Source organism: Sphaeramia orbicularis, chromosome 17, assembly GCF_902148855.1.
Source record: "Sphaeramia orbicularis chromosome 17, fSphaOr1.1, whole genome shotgun sequence".
NCBI lineage: Eukaryota > Metazoa > Chordata > Actinopteri > Kurtiformes > Apogonidae > Sphaeramia > Sphaeramia orbicularis.
Genome location: NC_043973.1, coordinates 37,382,636 through 37,404,446, shown reverse-complemented (window position 1 = coordinate 37,404,446; position 21,811 = coordinate 37,382,636). Strand labels below are relative to the sequence as shown.

The following is a 21,811-nucleotide window of genomic DNA, read 5'->3' as shown; positions in this document are numbered from 1 at the left end:
TTATGCACTATTCGGAGGATAACTTGGCCTTTAACCAAAAATCAAAAGTCTCGCCCTCTCTAAATATTTTATATTCAAAAAATTCCATTGTGCCGGCTGGGAAGTTTCTTTGCACTGCAAACTTTCACAGATGAGCTGACGTTGCTTAGCAACCGGGACCATAAGTGACCGGACTATTTGCGGAGTGATATGAAAGACCCAAATCAGAGGTAAAAGAACCCATTTTCCTTGACAGTGGTGCAATAAAAAAAATCTGAGAATCGTGATCTCAATTCTAAGCAAAAAAATTGGGATTCACATTTTTCCAGAATGGTGCAGCTCTATTTGTAGTATACAAGCAGCTAAAATAATCTGTTGAATCTGCCTTTCTAAATCACTTACATTTAACTATCTAAGTACTGCTAGCTCCCGATGGGTTAGTTCAGTCATGTGAGAATATGTGTCAGGATGTGTTGTTGTTGTAGCTGCCGTGTGTGAAAAGTAAAGCACCGTTCAAGAAGAAATCCGTCTCTATACTGGTGTCCCATTTTATAAAGAGTGAACCATTAACCACCAACGAACCCTCACGTTACACTTTAATACTTAATTTTAATATAACTATCCCTATTCTGCTGTAACACTGCAAATTCCCCTGTTGTGAGACTAATAAAGGATTATCTTATCTATACCATACATCAAGTAGATAAAATGAGTTCAACCCTAAACATCTACAGCAGTAAAATGCAACATATACATTAATACAGCAGTAAAATGAGTCCAAATGCACCGTATATCTGTCAACTATCAGACTTTTTAATGATTTACACAAAAATATGTATTCAGTAAAACACAAGTGATATCTACAGTTTAGAAGAGTACAGCAGTTTGTCTAATGAAGAGGGTCAAACATTTTCATACTTTTGCAGTCTACTAAATTAATAGCACCATGCCACTGCCATTTCTGTTGTTTTCCTACAGCACAGGTGTCAAACATGCGGCCCAGGGGCCAAATCCGGCCCGCCAAACAGTCCAGTCAGGCCCCTGGGATGAATTTGTGAAATGCAAAAAACTACACTGAAGATATTAACAACCAAGGATGTTAAAATCATTTTAGGTCAATTCAATCTAAAAATTATCAGACTAGTAAAATACTATCATAATAACCTATAAATTATGAAAACTGCAATTTTTTCTCTTTGTTTTAGTGTAAAAAAAGTTACATTACAATTACATATTTACATTTATAGTCTAGCCTTTTATAAAAAATGTGAATATCTGAAATGTCTTAAGAGAAATATGTGGAATTTTAATAATATTCTCCCTGTTATTAAATGTTTTGTGTATTTGTAGATCCACTGTGATCTCTAAGTTGTGATTTACACGTATAAATGATAAACTAAGGCATAATATTGTTAACACTGCACTTATTTTTGTTAGGAATGTTCAGGTTGTTCATGTACTACAAACAAAAAGTTAAGGATATTTTTAATTTTTGGGCTATTATTTTCAGTTGGGATTCTTGCACAGCGATTCTTACTTTTTTGTGTGTGTGTATTGAATTGAAACATTTTTTTAATGACCATAGTTTTATTTACAAATTGCAAAAATGACCCAGAAAAAAGAAAAATCCTCAACTTTTTGTTTGTAGTGCATTTGTTCATGTTATGTTCGAGTACAATTCGTACATGTAAACATTTTCATTATGGAATTTTAATTTTTTTACTCCAAAGTTCTTATCCTATTACACTGGGTTACAAAAAAATGTTTTTTGCAAGTTGTCTAGGTTTTTTCAACTGAATTAGGACCATTTTGCACCGCTAAATCCAAAAATGACATCGGTTTTTCTCAATCAGGTCAGGTTTTTTGTACTTGGTGCATGACTTGCATACCATGTGTGGCGCCCAAACTTTATCTTGGTCACCAAGTTTAATACCAAAATAAGATTGGTAAGCACACTTTATGAAACTTGTGACTTGATTCCTGTTAGGTACAATGGTGTATTCACCGCAGATGTAGCAGAATACGTCAGACTTATTTTTGCAATATCTTCTAGTCGAAGCCATTTCATTCACCTGTAATATTAAAAAAAACATTAATCATAAATTGGCAAAAGTAAAATCTTCAGAACTCGTTTATTGCAAGAAATATGAAAGAATTTTGTATCATATGATGTGAAAATGCCCATAAATGTAAGCAAAAATGTTAAAAAAGCCAATAAGTTGCATAGTTCAGAAAGTTGACCTGATTGAGCAAAATTAATGTGATTTTTGGATTCAGCACACCAAAATGATCCTAAATCAGCTCAAAAAACTTAAACAATAAATCTGTTGTTGACCAGTGTAATGACTGATGACTGAATGTACAGAATCTTTTCAGTTAATTTATATTAGCATTAATTAAAGGCTGTTAAGAGGATGACGTTCTTCCTCTCTATTTTCCAGAGGAAGTCCTTAGTCGTACTGTTTGAGAACTGGTTAAAAATGTTAAAAAGCCAATACGTAGTAGCACAGTTCAGAAAGTTGACCTGATTGAGCAAAATTAATGTGATTTTTGGATTCAGCACACCAAAATCAGCTCAAAAAACTTAATAAATTTGTTGTTGACCAGTGTTATTTATATTATTTTACTGGTCTGGCCCACTTTAGATCATATCAGGCTATATGTGGCCCCTGAACTAAAATGAGTTTGAAACCCCTGTCCTACAGCATCATTATTAAACCACAATGTGTAAAATTACACAAATGCTTCTATTTATTTGCACATCCTTCATATTTAACCCTGAGAGCAGACATGGTACAGAGAAAAAATTGCATTCAAGATGGAATGTAAGCAATTAATAATCGGTTCAAGCCTCCCACTTTTCAGCTGTATAGATTTCCACACACCTAACCCCCCCCCCCCCCCCCCCCCCCCTTCAATCAGGACTTGTGTGTGGGTGAGCTCGACTGACTTGGGTTTAAAAGACAACCAAGCAGAGATCCCTGGCTCTAACAGCTTGGCAGAGAGGTAATCGAGGTCTTTCTTACGCTCGCCATCAGACAGCATTGAGCAGTGAAGTGTGTGGGCGGACGGAGGCAGGAAATACGCCTGAACCGCCGCCAGAGCTGAGATAAGAAGGCAAATTAGCAACCTGAATACAGGTTCCAGGAGAGTCAAATTAAACGGACTGAGATTAAGGCATGACAATGGATCCAGATGTGACTCTCAAAATGCTGTTGCAATTAGTCAACTGCAGATATTTACCCCTGAGGAACCTGTTCAACTGTTAACATTAGGCAACAGGAACATTTGGGTGACCTTGAACCAGCTTTTTTTTAAATTCCTTACAAACCAAGTTCATTTCTCAGATCTGAAAATACTGTACCACTGCAAAATAGAATGTATATCAGGGGTATAGTTTAGTTCAGGGGTCACATGCAGCCCAATTTAATCTCAAACAGGCCAGATTAGTAAAATGACAGCCAAAAAATCTATCAATAATGACAACTCCAAATTTTTCCGCATATTTTACTAAACCCACTTTGATTGGTCTTTGGTTCATTTATTTGTGTATTTGGACCTGAATAGCTCATAAAGTTTGAATTTGAACCCTCCAGGTGCTACAAAACTACCTTTATATTCATTTTGGCAAAAATTAAGTGGATTTCTACAACCTGTTTAAATTCCTGCTTAATTTGTTACATCTACAACTAGTTACATCACTACATTTGCACATATAAGGTCAAGACTTCCGATGAACATTTCTCCAAGTACGACATAATTGTTTGTCAGCAGCAGCGGTTGTAGTAAAAACTGAAAATATGTCCAAACTTCGAGCCGATTATGTAAAATGTTCAGTTGCTGGTTAAACGGGACAGAGCAGCACAGTCAACAACCTGGAGGGGGCGGGGCCTGAAGTGGCTCATGCATTTAAAGGGCCAGCGCTCAAAATGACCTTTCTTATTTATTTTTTTTCATTCATTCATTCATTCATTCATTCATTCATTCATTTATTTATTTTTTTTTTTTTTCAGGTCAAAGTAACCTTTCTTGTGTCATTACTCGGAAATATTGTTGAAGATGGACCTGTAGAGTTGAATTAATGAAGAATTCAAACCCAAGCAGAGCATTTACAGTTTATGTAGACCACAGGGAAATGTTTTAAAATGCATAATTCCATTTTTCAAAAAAGCTAAATATCACTCCTTTAATTCAAAAAAGTAAAACCACATCATGAAAATGTCAATAATTATAAACTTTCTTTCACAATTAAATGTGAATAACCTGAATTTTTACTTTTTTGCACTAAAACAAAGAAAATTTTGGATATTTGAGGGACAGAATGTTTTAAAAACAGAGGAAGAACATATTTGCTTTCAAAAATCCTATGTGTTAGTGTGGACAGGGCATTAAATTACATAGTTTGTTACATATAATCAAAGGAACTTGCATTTGTCCTGCAAAAACTAAACACTAGGTCAGTGGTTCCCAGCATTTTTTTGCTCGTGGCCCCATTTTAACATCACAAATTTCTGGCAACCCCAGACATCTCTTTTGCTAAAATTAATTTGTTTTTGATCATGTAATAGTTTGCTATACTATGTTGCAATTTTAGACAACATTTAGTATATATAAAGAGTATTATTATGGGCGGAGGCACAAAAGCCAGGTGGAGATTATTGCACAAAGTGAGAATTTTATTTTCCTTGGTCAGGATTTGGTAACTGTATCTGTAGTTCAACAGACCCCAGGAAAAGTAGCAACCACTATGGTGGAAGCTACTGGGGATCCATATAAACCAGTAGTTCCCAACCTTTTTTGGCTCATGACCCCATTTTAATATCACAAATTTCTGGCGAACCCAGACATTCAAAACAGAATTATTTTTTTTTTGCTCAAATTAATTTGTTTTTGATCATGTAACAGTTTGCTATACTGTGTTGCAAATAAACATTACTTTTAGACAACATGTAGTTTATATAATGTATATTATTATGGACGGAGACAGAAAATCCAGGTGTAGATTACTGCACAAAGTGAGAATTTTATTTTCTTTGGTCAGGATATGTACAGTCAGTCCAGCTGTGCTTTACAAGGCTGACAATTAATACTGAACAAACAAGAACTCCAACTATGAATTATGAAAGAGCTCCAGCATCTGAAACTGACCACAATGAACATTTGACAGATAAACAGAACCACAGTGCTGCAGTTTCAGCTTCACAGTTTGTCATGTCTTTTACGGATTGGGATTGTCTCTCAACTCACCATATATCTTTTTGATCGGTACGTTGTTTTGTTTTGTTTTTTTAATCAATTACTAGATATTTTAGGCAACCCCATTTGAATTCCAGGTGACCTCACATAGGGTCCCGAACTCAAGGTTGAAAAGCACTGCACTAGGTGTTTCCAGACTTTTTGCAGAACTATATAACTTACCTGATATAATAAAAATGTGTATTTTCTAACATTGTTAGTAATTGAATAGAAATTAGCCTGCTTTTTGTTTGACTTCGCTAGGCATTCCACTAATTAGTCTTGGTTTGTTAAATATGTACAGGGTGGGGAAGCAAAATTTACAATGAACATTTAGTTGTTTTTTCTCAGCAGGCACTACGTCAATTGTTTTGAAACCAAACATATATTGATGTCATAATCATACCTAACACTATTATCCATACCTTTTCAGAAACTTTTGCCCATATGAGTAATCAGGAAAGCAAACGTCAAAGAGTGTGTGATTTGCTGAATGCACTCGTCACACCAAAGGAGATTTCAAAAATAGTTGGAGTGTCCATAAAGACTGTTTATAATGGAAAGAAGAGAATGACTATGAGCAAAACTATTACCAGAAAGTCTGGAAGATACTATTAAAGAAGAATGGGAGAAGTTGTCACCCGGATATTTGAGGAACACTTGCGCAAGTTTCAGGAAGCGTGTGAAGGCAGTTATTGAGAAAGAAGGAGGACACATAGAATAAAAACATTTTCTATTATGTCAATTTTCTTGTGGCAAATAAATTCTCATGACTTTCAATAAACTAATTGGTCATACACTGTCTTTCAATCCCTGCCTTAAAATATTGTAAATTTTGCTTCCCCATCCTGTAGGTATGGTGTGTGTTACGTATGTATCTGCTGTTTGGTTTGACTTACTGCAGGTCTCCTCTGCCTCATCAGAGCCATCAGGACATTCTGCTTCACCGTCACAGCGCCAGCGTCCCGGGACACACTGGCCATTGAAGCAGGCGAACTCCGCTGGGGCGCATGTTTTCCTGGCTGCTCGAAGAGAGACAGAGGCAGAGAGAGAGAGAGAGAGAGAGGATAATAGAGTGAGACGAGTATGCTTAAGACAGAATAAGAGCATGGTCACTTAGCAGAAGGACTGAATCAACTGGTCACATTATCTGGATCTCAGTAATCATTCCTCTAATCAGAGCAGATCAAGCTCATCATCTCACACATTATTCCTGTGCAGCCCTCTCTAGCGTTATCTCCTCTGATATCCCTTACTAATTATCTCCACATTCCCCATTTTCTGGACTCTTCATTGTGCTGTCCCCCCTATTTCTGCCTCCCCCCTCCCACCACTTACTGGCTCCCGAAAGCAGTTTAATCTCCCCTTCAGGTTTTTCATCACGGAGCAGTGAAATGGATGCTGATTGTTGAACACTGCAAGCTCAAGGAAGGTTAAACCTTTTACCACCTAAACGTGTTTACCGCAGAAAGCTACAAGCCGACAATGCCACGGGCTGATAAACATATCAAGTGTGAGAAGCGAAAATCAAAAACATGTCAGGAAAAAGGCCAGTTGGAGCATCCAGAAGAAAAACGGGAGTGATAAAATTTCATGTAACAGTTCAAAGATTATCACGGTTGGTTCCAAAAGTCTAAACAACCTACTGTGTTCAAAGTAACAGATGTACTTCACACACACTATACGCACTTTACACTCGTAGCAACAACGCTGCAAGCCCCGCTAGACAGGCAAAAACAGGCAGAGGTCATAGCCATTCAATTTCCTCAGTGTGTTTCTCCAGGAGGACCTGCAGTACAGCCTAATAAATCACTGGTTAAAAGGCCTTGGGTTGAGCTCGCTGGTGCTGTTACACTGCCACAACTGTTCTTAAGCTCGTTGCTTCTCGGCTCCGTCGCTATAAGTAGATCTAGCATTTGAGGGCATGCACGAAGCTTACACCTAGCTAAGGGGTTGTAACACATGTTTTTCAAACTCATGCTAATCCAACCCCTGTTCATTATTAAACCATGGTATTAAATGGAGAGAAAAAAATGAGATGTCCTTCAATCGTGACTGGATTTGTAGGTTTAATTAATGTCATGTTTTATGTATGTACTGCAGATGTCACTGTGCCTGCTTTATCTTTTTTGTTATCATGATTATTGTTAAATTATAGTCTTTCATGGACGTTGACAGGTGTCTGGATCGGCACGTGTTGGTCTAATGTTCTAAAAATGATGTTTTAATGTTCTAAAATACATGTTCCTTTCACCTGTGTTTTTCTTGTATTTTTTTCTATCAGCTAAAATTTCCTTAGGGGGTCAAATGAGTGTCCATTTTTGTCAAAAAAAAGTTGTCATAAATGCATAGAACTGTGTTGAAATAATGCTAATCCATTTGTGCACAGACTACTGATATTATTTGACAGTGGAAGATCTATTTTCAGAAATATTGGATTTGGAATAGCATGTGTATGTGAAAACTTTTGCTGGTGGACAGACGTGACATTACCCATGATGCTCTGGTCAGTACCAGTACTTTATTAGGAATAAACTTACAGACTTATTATTGATAATTCTCCTCTTATTCATAAATGTTCGTATTGTGGATCTAAAACAATACCAGCTGACACAAAAACCCTAAATGTGTCAGTGGACGGATGTGACATGGTTGTTGTGGATCCCATCATACTGATGCTCTGCAGCCATGTCACCGTTTACACTAATGATCCCTGTGCAAAAACTAGGATCACAATTATTTATTGTATAGTTTATCATCATACAAAAGAGGAAATAACAATATAGAATTGTATTTTTGTATTTGTATTTATTTATTTAGCACAATAAAAAAACAGTGCAGGGAGGGAACGAAGCCCAAAGGGCTTGTACAGAGTTCCACTCCCATCATCTATTATAAAATCAAAAAAAAAAAATAGAATGTACAAACATAAGAAAACAATAATTAAACAACAATTAACAATATAGAAAACACTGAAAAAGTCAGGACAGGAGATGTTTTTTTCAGTGAGTTTTTGAAAGATGTAAATGAAAATACAGACTTTAAAGACATGTCTAGATTGTTCCACAATTTAGGACCTCTAAATAAAATATTAAATTGATGACCAGATGTTCGACAGAAGGGTAAATGAAGATTGTCACTATGTCTAGTTGAGTATAAATGTAAATCAGATGAAAAACTAAAAAAATTATGAAAAGTGTCCGGAAGATCTTGCTTATTATTGATAAACTTGTGCACAAATAAACATGAGTGATAAACACTGAGTTCATGAATGGGTAGTATTGAATATTTCCTAAAAATTGGTGCAGATGGTTCATATCTACTAGACAGTGAGATTGTTCTCAGGAATCTCTTCTGGATTATTGAGAGTTTGCTGAGATAAGTTGGATAAGTTCCTGACCAGACAATATTGCAGTAATTCATATATGTTGTATTGTATTCATAATTGTTATTTCTCTATAAAAATGCTTATTATTAGAAAGCTGTTGATTTCAAAAGTGACGTGTGACATTCTTCATGTATGTATTGGCGTAACATAAGCAGGATGGATCAGCACCATACTCCAGACTGAACCTGTACAAATAAAATGTGATATATAGGATAGAATCTTGTGAGGAAAAACTGGGGCATCTAAAAGAATAGAACATTTGTTTTTCAGGTAAATTCAGTTAAAATATAACTTGGCCATTTGTGACATGAAAATATAGCATTAATTGTGATGAAATTGGACATTTTTGAGCTGAAAACATAGTTCATATGAGCATCAACATGTTGAACAGAACTGAAATCCTGTACATTTGCAGAACTTGCATTTACCAACACAAAGTTCCTTCGGGGATTCACTTATATTGATTTCCTATGCACAAAGACAGAAATCAGACCTCTAAGCAAATTTTAGCCAATATATACTTCTTGGATTTATTCATTTTTTCCTTTTTTGCCACTTACAGGTAAGGAACTAAATATGGTGACTTCACTGACCTTGATTTTCTACATGATAGTAAAAAAACAAAAGAAAATAATTATAGTCTTTCACACAGAATGGTAAATGGACTGTATTGATAAACCACTTTACACTGTGCGTCTCATTCCTCTGTTTCCCATTACTGATATAGACTACTACACCGCTATTGTCTGTTTTATTTCATCACAGTCTTATAATGAACTGAAAATATGTATGCTGCTCTTGTGGTGATCAGAGTCTCTCACTTAACCACGTTGCTAACAATCTAAATTAATTTTGAAAGTGGTCCGTTATTGTTTCAGTGCAGGGTGATGAAAATGAAAGTACCCATACATTTTACAATATAAGCATGTATGTGCGTGTCTGTATGCAGAATGCACAACCAATCCAGGCCATAAACCATTAGCCTCTGATAGCAGAACAGCCACTTCTGTCACTAGTTGTCCATTTTCTTGCACAGAAAAAAAAACAACCTATGGGCTGGAAACTTGCTGGAGCAAAAAGTTGGCAGCGATAGGATATAATACATCCATGTGATGAAGCAGCAGAGCAAAACAGCACATACAGGCAGAAGCGAAAGTTAATTCATAAAGATCCAAACAGCCACCAGCAACCAAAAGCATCATCTGATATAAAATATTCAATAACTTCTGATCCACTAATCCTATCAATAAATAATTGGTGTAAAATGCAGTTTGTCATCTTTTCATGGTCATCAGATATGACCCATTTGGACGTTCAGAGGCTCCGTAGTTACCGTGGAAACACTGTCATCTTCTACAACATTGATTCACCAGTAAAACCCATAGAGTTTGACGAATGACAGTGGATGGAGCCACTTGTTTTTACAGTCAGTTATTGATATCTTTGCTGAAAAAGTCACTTTTTCTCCAGTTTTCTCTGTTTCTGATATAATAACTCAAGTTTAATCTGAGCTTTTATGAACATCTACATGATCAGTGAATTAAATATAGGAAAATACCTGATTTTCACTGAAAAAATGCCAAGTATTGAGGATAATATTACAATAAATGGGGATAAATGCTTAAGAAAGGTTAAATAGAGAGAAAAATTCATTGGGAACTGCCACAAAAGTAGCCCTGGTTCTTCAAGGATTAAATAAAATATGAGTACAATTAGAAATCATTGCATCCTGTTTTTCTCTATATTTTTCATTTCATCCCAACTAATTTGGATGTAGGGTTGTGAGCTACAAGGCAAATAATGTTTTCATTCTCAAAAACTTTTCTGATATAAAATATTTAATAACTTCTGATCCACTAATCCTATCAATAAATAATTGGTGTAAAATGCAGTTTGTCATCTTTTCATGGTCATCAGATATGACCCATTTGGACGTTCAGAGGCTCCGTAGTTACCGTGGAAACACTGTCATCTTCTACAACATTGATTCACCAGTAAAACCCATGGAGTTGGATCAATGACAGTGGATGGACACACTTGGGTTATGTTCAGTTAATTATATATTTGATAAAAAAGTCACTTTTTCTTCAGTTTTCTCCCGTTTTAATGAATTTTAATCTGAGCTTCTAGGACAGGGATGTCAAACTCATTTTAGTTCAGGGGCCAGATTCAGCTAAATTTGATCTGAAGTGGGCCGAACTAGTAAAATAATAACATAATAATATATAAATAATGTCAATTCCAAACTTTTCTCTATGTTTTACAGCGAAAAAGTTAATTTACATTATGAAAAGGTTTAAATCTACAAACTATCTTTTCAAAAGATGTGAATAACATGAACAAACTGAAACAATAAGTATAAATTTAATAATATTCTGTCTCAGTTTATCATTTACACATGTACGTTATAACTTACAGATCACAGTGGATCTACAAACACACAAAACATTGAGTAACAGGCAGAATATTGTTAAAATTGTACTTATTTCTCTTTAATACATTTCAGGTTATTCACATTTTTTGCAAAATTATACTTGTTTTAGTGTAAATACATGAAAATATGTACATTTACAAAGAGAAACATTTGAAGTTGTCATTATTTCTGTGTTATTATGATAGTATTTTATTGGCCCTGCCCACTTGAAATTGAATTGGTCTGAATGTGGAACCTGAACTAAAAGGATTGTTAATATTTTAGTGTTATTTTCATTGCACAAATTCATCCCAAGGGCCGGGCTGGACCCTTTGGCGGGCCGGATTTGGCCCCCGGGCCGCATGTTTGACACCTGTGTTTTAGGGACATCTCCATGATCAGTGAATTAAATATAGAAAAATACATGATTTTCACTGAAAAAAGCTGAATACAGAGTATAATATTATGATAAATGGTGATAAACCACTTTAAAAAAAGGTTAAATAGAGAGGAAAAATCATATGGTAACTGCCACAAAAATAGCACTGTGTTTATGGGTTAATATTTATCGCTGCCCTCCAATGTGCCATAGATACAGTAGAACTCTGTGGTAAACACTGCATTCACATATTCGCAGTGAAGGGACTGAAGCGTTGCCATAGCAAGGGTTCAGTTTGCTGCCCAAGGTCACTTCTCCAGGCTCTGAGGCACTTGTGATGGACCACAATAAACATTTCCACTATGTGAGGGTCCATCCTGTCCATGCACTGGTATATATTCATGAACTTGCACTGGTCTTTAGGGACTGAGATTAGTGTGAAAAAACTACGACTGAAGCCCCCCCACCCCCACCAGACCAAGGACACATGAATATGTTGATCTGCAGCCGACATGCCGCCATCAGGCACAGGTGTAAAAACTTATGTATGAGACATAAAGACGAAGCAACAGGCATAAAAACAAAGCCGTTAATCCTGTGTAATGAAGTGTGAAGTGTAGTGGGGTATGGAGTTTTCTTATATATAACAGAAAGTGTGGGGAACAGTCCCAGCAACAGACCAATAATAAAATAAACATCTTGGGGAGAAGCTGTGACTAAACATATTTAAAGATGAGGGTTCGGGACTTGAACTCAGTATCTGAGTCCCACAGGCTAGCCTCAGGTTTACTGTATTTTGCTAGATTTACAGTAAACCTAACAACTACATCAAACTGCAATGGACTCCTGGTTGTATTCCAGTTTATGTTGTTTTTTTAGTATCGGTAAAAGTTGAATGTTTTGAAGCTGTGTCAGTGCCCTGCAATGTTTTTGACACACTGGGTACAGTTACATGATGTTTTTTTTAAATCGGATTTATTTTTCCAGAAGAAATAAATCCGGAACTAAAGTACTTTCTCTTCTGTTTCCATGGAAATGTTAAACCCGAATAAAGGTTTACATGAGAAACGTTTATTGGGTTCTCGCAGCCCTTCTGTTAGCTTAGCTTAGCATAGTCGCTGCATTTTCATGGTCGCACGTAGCCAGTTTTTTTAAAAGTGATTTGTTGTCTTTTGTCAGTGATTTTGTGAAATCCAATTCTCTCTAATTATTTCTTTAGATCTGCAACTTACTGCACTCATACAATCTTAGGACTGTTGTGTTGACGGAAGTTGGAAAATCTTTTTGTTGGAAGGGATGCATGCGCTAAATTAGCTTTGCTGTAGCGTTTTAGCTTTGCATTAGTTTTTATTTCCCAAGATTTTTTTACTGCAGTAAGTCACATGACCATGATTTGAGCCTCAATTTGTGATCATATTGACCCCAGCAGACTAAAGGAATGATTAGGAAGACTTGAATTTCACAAAATCACTCATAAAATACTACAAATCACCTATAAAAGCCTGGCTACGTCTGACCATAGGAATGAAGCCATTATGCTAAGCTAGGCTAAGCTAAGCTAACGGAAGGGCTGCGAGAACAAGGCAGTCGGTGCACTGCAGTGCGAACTGTTTAGCCCACTTATGGAACTCATTAGTGCATGACAAATGAATTAATAAAAACAAGTGTTGAACTGTTCCTTCAGGGTTTTCCAGGCTGGTAGATCCCATCAGAATAGCCCACTGGAACGCTTTGGGAAGACTAGACTGCAGTGCATATTCTTCCACCAGCACAGAATGTGTGCGTCATCCCCACAGGACAAGACACTGAGCATGTGCAGAATGGAAGGAATAAAGTCCAAACAGAATAAAGGGTTTACATGTCCAGGAAGAATTTAGACCAGATTCAAAAGTGGATTAAACCAGTGACTTTAATCGGGTTTAAATTTAATCCCAACTTTTCTTTTTCAACTGGAATAAGGTGTTTACATGGGCATCTGAAACAGGATCTAACCTTTAATCAGTTTAAACCAGGAATAAAAGTTGTCATGTAAACGCACGGAATGTTAAAACAAGGCTTTTTTTTTTTTTTTTGCACAGAAACTGAGCCCATGAAATCGCACTGTATGTAACAGCAGTTCTTATGGTATTTGGCGTGCTATACGTATGCATTTTCAACCTTTCGCATGTTCAACGGCATTTGATCGTGTGTCGATTTACGTCAATATCTCCATTTCACATAACCCTAACCCAGTGGTTCTCAATCTTTTTCTCTCAGGCCCCCCTTTGGAGGATGAAAAATCTCCATGGCCCCCTAAACCCCACAACATTGTAACAGTGGTGCAATTGTAACTTTTATTGAAAGAAACATCAGTATTGTAAAAATATTTTTTGCTTTTCCTTTAATATTTTTTGTTCAAATTAAAAATAACTTAGATTTTTGCTTGAACAATACAAGTAAACTCAACAGGACTGCTCCCTGAGATGATGTTTTTCCAAATAAAAATAGGAAATCTGCAATTATCATCCAAATATGACAATAAAGTAACTTTTTTTTTAGAACAACAAATTTTGGTAACAAAAGATGAACATTTAACAATATCAGTGACTGCAATGTACCTGTTTACATTCCATATCTCAGAATATTGAAGTGCAAACTGTACAAAATCTAATCTCTTCATCTAGTCCAGTGACAGATCACCATGGCGCTAGATTTGATTGTTGTACATCCCTAAAATGAGTCCAGGGTGCTCCAACGCTAAAACATTAGTTCCACCTGCTACATGTTCTAACCTGAAGAAGAAAAAAATGAAAACACCCAGGAACAATCCCATGTCCCCCCCAGCAATCCTCCACACCTCCCCTAGGGGGCCTGCCCCAAAATTTGAGAAACACTGCCCAAACCCTCAGTGCGTGGTATTTGACATGGCATGAACATACACGTGGGAATCTTATAATACGTACAGGTAACATGCCAGTTAAAAGCGGCATGTATATTTACAAGAGTCATGATATCATGTTGCACAGTAGATTTAACTCACAGGTGTCAAACATGCAGCCCAGGGGCCAAATCCAGCCCGCCAAAGGGTTTAGTCCGGCCCTTTGGATGAATGTGTGAAATGCAAAACTTACACTAAGATATTAACAGTCATTTTAGTTCATTTTCCACATTCAGACCAATATGATCTAAAGTGGGTCGGATCACTAAAATATTATGGTAATAACCTATAAATACTCACAACTCCAAATTTTTGTCTTTGTAAATGTAAACATTTTCATGTATTTACACTAAAACAAAGTATAATTTCGCAAAAACTGTGACTAACCTGAACAAATACGAACAACCTGAAATTTCTTAAGAGAAGTACGTACAATTTTAACAATATTATGTCTGTAAATAATAAACTGAACCATAATATTGTTAAAATTGCACATATTTATTCAGTTTGTTCATGTTATTCGCATTGTTTTAAAGGATAGTTTGTAGATGTAAACATTTTCATAATGTAATCTTACTTTTTTCACATTAACACATAGAGGAAAGTTTGGAGTTGACATTATTTCTATATTAATATGTTATCATTTTACTGGTTCGGCCCACTTCAGATCAAATTTAGCTAAATGTGGCCCCTGAACTATAATGAGTTTGACACCCCTGATTTAACTAATCTTAGTGGCTGTAACTCTGTGTTGTAGAGCTTGACAAAGGCTTGTTAATGTAACCCTGAGCTAAGTAATTCTATGGCTTAAGGATAAATAACTTTTGATACAATGGCGTCATCAGGTATTCAATTTAAGCTTCCGTCCTTTAAACAAAGACATTTCTTTAGGTTCCGTAAACCTGTTCTTGTGTTATACACTGTACAGAGTGAAGTACAGTCTACTCTCGTTAAACCGCCCGCCGTTATACCGCCATTTTCGCTCACCGCCGACCAAAACCATTGCACAAAAATCCCCAATGCATTATTCCATTAGCTACCGCCATTTCCGCCTATCGCCATCCTCCAGCCCAGTTCCATGCACAAACAACACTTATACCATTGATTTCCCGACCGTTATACCGCCAGCGTGATTGCCATCGAGTACACATAAATTTTAACAATGCACTGAAACAAACGCGCCAGACGCTGATTGCGACAAGCTACGAGTAGGTCTACGGAACGGCCACCGTTCATTTATCGCAGAACACTCAGTAGGTCAGGATGTCGGGAAGAGGACGTGGGATTAAGCCAAAGCCTCAAGATGATGGGGTGTCATTTCCCGACACGGTATAATAATGCTTAAAATGTTTCCCCACTTTAAATGATCCCTTACAACATAACAGAATCAAGATTTATTTAGAAACGCAATTAGAACGGGTTAACGGAGGCAGCATAGACATCATATAGTAAAGACATGCACATTATGGACGCAACCCCTTGTAACGCCATTTTCACTATACCGCCAATTTGGGCGTGAACGGAAGTTGGCGGAATAACGAGAGTAGACAGTATCTACACCCTTCCTAGCTTTCTTTAAGGAAATACTTAATTCATTTTCTCACACAAATGGAAGATTTACAGCCCATTTTCACCTGTGAAAGGACCGTTCCTGTCTTGTATGCTGCTCTTGTACATCATTGTTAAAATGGACTACAGAAATCACGTCGTTATTTCTAGTATTAAGTTGACCTTGTCAGAACAATGACTATGATGCAGGCTCAAATGGCAGGAATTGATGTGTATTCATGGATACAACGCCCTTCAGCCCAAAAAATATGTGTCTATTAAATTTTAACACATAAAGACCCAAACAGCCACTGGCGACTAAAACCATCTACTGATCTTCTTGGTAGTTCTTCTCGGTTCAACTGGACTGGTTTAGCTCTTTTGAAAACGTTTCGTCTGTCATCCAAGAGACTTTTCCATACCATACCATACCAAAACCATACCATACCATACCATACCATACCAAAACCATACCATACCATACCATACCATACCATACCATACCAACTTTATTTATACAGTACTTTAAGAACTTTACAGCTGGCCAAAGTGCTGTACACAAATCACAAAACAAGGGAATAAATAAGTGATACACAGGGTGCAAAGCAGGTGAAGAACAACAAAATACAACCATCATAAGAACAAAGAAATTAAAATCTGGTAAAAACAACACAGGAAATCTAAAAAACATCTCACTCATTGATTAAAAGCCAATGAGAAAAAGTATGTTTTTAGACGTGATTTAAAGACAGGCAGAGAGTGAGCCTGTCTAACATCTAAGGGCAACTGGTTCCATAGATTTGGGGCAGCAACAGAAAAAAGTGAAGTCTTCAGTCTTCAGTGAAGAGGTCTCAGAGCTAAACCAGTCCAGTTGAACCGAGAAGAACCACTAAGAAGAATGATGACCTGGGCAAATGAGAATCTACACAGATATCTACTAATCTAAAATGTTTAATAACTGCTGATATAAAATATTCAATAAGTTCTGATCCACTAATCCTATCAATAAATAATTGGTGTAAAATGCAGTTTGTCATCTTTTCATGGTCATCAGATATGACCCATTTGGACTTTCAGAGGCTCCGTAGTGAACGTGGAAACACCGTCATCTTCTACAACATTGATTCACCAGTAAAACCCGTAGAGTTGGATCAATGACAGTGGATGGACACACTTGTTTTTACATTCAGTTATTGATATCTTTGCTGAAAAAGTCCCTTTTTCTCCAGTTTTCTGTTTCTGATTCATGAACATCTGTATGATCAGTGAATTAAATATTGGAAAATACCTGATTTCCACTGAAAAAATGCTAAATACAGAGGATAATATTACAATAAATGGTGATAAATGCTTAAGAAAGGTTAAATAGAGAAAAATTCATTTGGGAACTGCCGCAAAAGTAGCACTGGGTCTTTATGGGTTAAATCACAGGTGTCAAACATGTGGCCCGGGGACCAAAACCGGCCCACCAAAGGCTCCAATCCGGCCCGTGGGATGAATTTGCAAAGTTCAAGTTAGGGCATCAAACTCAAAAATAATATCATATTAACCTATATATAATGACAACACCAATTTTTTCTCTTTGATTTAGTGCAAAAAACATTAAATTATGAAAATATTTACATTAACAAACTATTCTTGAACAATAAAATGTGAATAACCTGAACAAATATGGACAACCTGAACTGTCTACAGAAAATTAAGTGCAATTTTAACAATATTCTGCCTGTTACTAAATGTTTTGTGCCTTTGTAGATCTGCTCTGTAAATACATATGTATAAATGATAAGTCGAGGCATAATATTGATAAAATTGTACTTATATTTCTTAACAAATGACTTTTTTTTCAGATTATTCACATCCTTTTTGTTTGGATAGTTTGCAAATGTAAATATTGGCATAACTGAATGTTATTTTTTGCACTGAAGCAATTTGGAGTTGTCATTATTTATTGGCTATCATGCTATTATTTTACTGGTCCGGCCCACTTCAGATTAAATTTGGCTGAATGTGGCCCCCGGAAGAAAATGAATCTGACACCCCTGGGTTAAATGAAATACAAGTACATTTAGAAACCATTACATCCTGTTTTTCTCTATATTTTTCATATCAGCCCAACTAATTTGGATGTAGCGTTGTGAGCTACAAGGCAAATAATGTTTTCATTCTCCAAAACTTTCCACGAATCAGAACTACAGGTCAGTCTATAAAATATGTAACCTGTTGGGCGAAGTCAAGGGTAGAAAACCTAGTTTACCGAGCACAGACTAGTGTTCATGAAGCTTCCAGTGCAGAAAAAGTCAGCATGGATGATGTGATGCATGTCAGTATTTTCAATGCAGGTCTTGTCTCATATTTATATCACAACTAGACCGTACAGGGGATTGTTAAGAGATTTAAGATTTGCGAGTGAATAAAACTTGCCAACGGTGATACAAAAAATAACTTCAAAAGTAGACAAAGAACATGTTCAGTGCTAGACATGAGTTGTAATTTTTATCTGGATCTCTTTCAGCACGTAGGCTATAAAAGCCAAGCTGAAATCTAATTCTCACATTTATTGTAGGGTTACCAAATTATGTTGTCTGTTTGTACTGCAGTCCAGAATAAGTTGCCAAGAAAAGAAGCACTTGGAATAAAACATGCTTGTCTTTGATTCTAAATGTTGTGTAATTTTCTATTCTCAATACCCTGTTCTGTCTGAATGCCAAAGTGGAAGTAAAAAAAACAACAACATTATTTTGGCTTATTGATGGTATCAAAAGAAAATATTGTGTTCAACTATTCTCATATCATTTCACTACAAAAATGCTAAAAAATGCAAAAAAAAAAAAAAAAAAAAAAAAAAATTAACTTACCGACCCTATCACACAAACACTTCCCATTAACTATGACTTTCCCACTCCTCCTTTTGTTAATTCCATGATCCTCTGTTTTCTTTAATCTTTGCCCCTAAACCCCAAGCCTTTTTTCTAAATAAACACCTTTTTGACTGTTGTTTTTCTTGGATCGCAGAAGGGTTTTCTAGAGTGGAGCTTAAGTGCCATTTGTGTCCTCATTAGAGAGCTGGAATGCACGCTTTTGTTAAAGGTGAAGACAGATGATTATGGGGCAGTGAAGATTGTGACATCCTTTTAACTAACAAGTCCCTCAAGTGTATAAACTCATTAATGGTGTGCCCATGTTCTAAGCCTCAAACTCTGGTGTTTCCTGGAATACACACCACCAGACATGCATATTGCAGACCTATTCATCACTCATGTAGGTGGGTGAAGCAGCGTAAGACAGAACGATGCTCGCTGTAAGACCCTAAGGCGTAACACAGGGTTTAAGGGCATAAACCTTAAAAGCTTAACGGCACATTTGCAACGGTATAATTATATTCATAAGAGATTTCCTCATACGAATCCAAGACAAAGATACATGTTAAAAATTCCAACTTCCCAAACAAACTTTTTCCTTAGTAGTAGTAGTAGTAGTAGTAGTTTATTTCGAGCACATAGAATCATCAGATAACAAAGAATCATACAACATGGTCAAAACAAATAAATAAATACAGTTTTTTGTGCTCGAAAAGGAGTGAGAAGAAGTATAACTTATTGACTCCCACCCCCTTTTTACAATCTACACTGAACAAAAATATAAACGCACCACTTTTGTTTTTGTTCCCATTTTTCATGAGCTGAACTCAAAGATCTAAAACTTTTTCTGTGTACACAAAAGGCCTATTTCTCTCAAATATTGTTCATAAATTTGTCTAAATCTGTGTTAGTGAGCACTACTCCTTTGTCCTTTGCTGAGATAATCCATCCACCTCACAGGTGTGGCATATCAAGATACTGATTAGACAGCAGGATTATTGCACAGGTGTGACTTAGGCTGGCCACAATAAAAGGCCACTCTAAAATGTGCAGTTTTACTGTATTGGGTGGTCCAGGAGGGTCAGAAAACCAGTCAGTATTTGGTGTGACCACCATTTTTCTCGCACAGTCTTCTTCATGAATTCTCTGAAACAGCTTTGGAGATGGCTTATGGTAGAGAAATGAACATTCAATTCACAGGCAAAAGCTCTGGTGGAGATTCCTGAAGTCAGCATGCCAATTGCATATTCCCTCAAAACTTGTGACATCTGTGGTATTGTGCTGTGTGATAAAACTGCACATTTTGGAGTGGCCTTTTATTGTGGCCAGCCTAAGGCACACCTGTGCAAAAATCCTGCTGTCTAATCAGCCTCTTGATATGCCACACCTGTGAGGTGGATGGATTATCTCAGCAAAGAAGAAGTGTTCACTAACATAAATTTAGACAGATTTGTGAACAATATTTGAGAGAAATAAACCTTGTGTGTACACAGAAAAAGTTTTAGATCTTTGAGTTCAGCTCATGAAAAATGGGAGCAAAAACAAAGTGGTGCGTTTATATTTTTGTTCAGTGTAATAATCAAACTAGATCTGCCTCCTTTGCTTTGTTAACACATTTTCCTCTGTATATGTTTTTTACAATAACACAAAACATCCATAAAAACTATTCATGTACACTTTTTTTAGTCACCTCACACACAATCAGATTTGAAATAATCAACTGTTTTCAATATAAACTATAATCACATCATAAAACATATCCACCTCGAATATTTACTCCAAATACAATCATCAATAAATATGATAGTACCTTCCTATCATGATAACCAATTAACTATAGTATCTTATTTTATGCGTACTTCTAATGTTCTATATTTTGTTATTATAGTGGATTTATGCATCCTTTTAAATGCACACACTGAAGAAGACATTTTTCAGTTTTTCTCCAGATTATTCCACAGATGTACCCCTCTAACACAGATACACTGGCTTTTTATGTTTGTTCTACACTTAATTTTCTTGTAGATTTCAGTTCCCCTTAAATTCTAATTCCTTTGCCTGGGCTCAAACATCTCCTGTAGACTATAGGGGAGCATATGTTCATGGGTTTTATACATTATAATAAGAGTATTGAGGTCAACCAGATCATGTAGTTTTAAAGCATTTAATTTGATAAATAAAGGATTAGTTGGAGCTAGGTACTGTGCTTGATTGACAAGTCCAATTGCCTTTTTTTGAAGTAAGAATATAGAATTAATATTTGATTTATAGTTGTTACCCCATATCACTGCACAATAGTTCAGATATGGAAGAACAAGAGAATTGTACAATATATGGAGAGATTTCTGATTTAGAAGGTTTTTAGTTTTATACATTATAGCAATACTTTTGGCTGTTTTTGATCTAAGTAAGTTTACATGCTTTTTCCAATTTAACTGGTCATCAATTATAATGCCTAAAAATTTTGTTGCAGACACTCTTTCAATTTCAGTGTCCTTAATTCTAATTTTAACTAGTTTGTTATTTTTCCTTTTACCAAAAATAATATATTTGGTTTTACTAAGATTTAATGATAGTTTATTGACATTGAACCAATCTTTTAGTATAGCAAGCTCCTTTTCAACTGTATCTACAATTTGACTTAAATCTTTGCCGGAGCAGTAGACACTTCCGACACTCTAAAAAATTATTCATGGGGTTAGTAAGTCAAGCTTAAAATCAAGAGTTTTATTAAGTTTGTTACATGTACACATTTAAATCAGTTGATAAGTTATTTTATTAAGTTGGTCTAAATGAAAAACAAGGAAAACAGTCTTAACTTAATAACATATCGATTTTGAATGGACATTTGTGCCTTTAACTTAACAAAGAAGTATATTAAGTTAGTACAACTTAAAAATCTTGTCAGCTTCCTCTAAAAGCTGAGTACAAAGCTGACGAGCCTGAACATGTTTTACTGACAGACCACGCCCACCACAAGAAATGGAGGGAAACACAGAAAAAAAAGGGAGAAACATGATTTTGTACAGAACTTTACTAAACTTTAAGGTTTGATAGAATTTAGCTTTGTTTCTGCAACAGTAGTTTTCAT

General features: G+C 36.0%; 1 protein-coding gene across 2 annotated transcripts in view; it reads right to left on the bottom strand.

Annotated features, from left to right (window-relative positions):
• Positions 1–21,811, bottom strand: part of LOC115436528 (low-density lipoprotein receptor-related protein 8-like) — a 262,795-nt gene that overhangs the window by 148,788 nt on the left and 92,196 nt on the right. For both annotated transcript variants that reach the window (XM_030159392.1, XM_030159393.1), the window contains exon 3: positions 6,114–6,236. In XM_030159392.1, the coding sequence (XP_030015252.1) occupies positions 6,114–6,236 (123 nt within the window). The remainder of the gene's footprint in view (positions 1–6,113; positions 6,237–21,811) is intronic.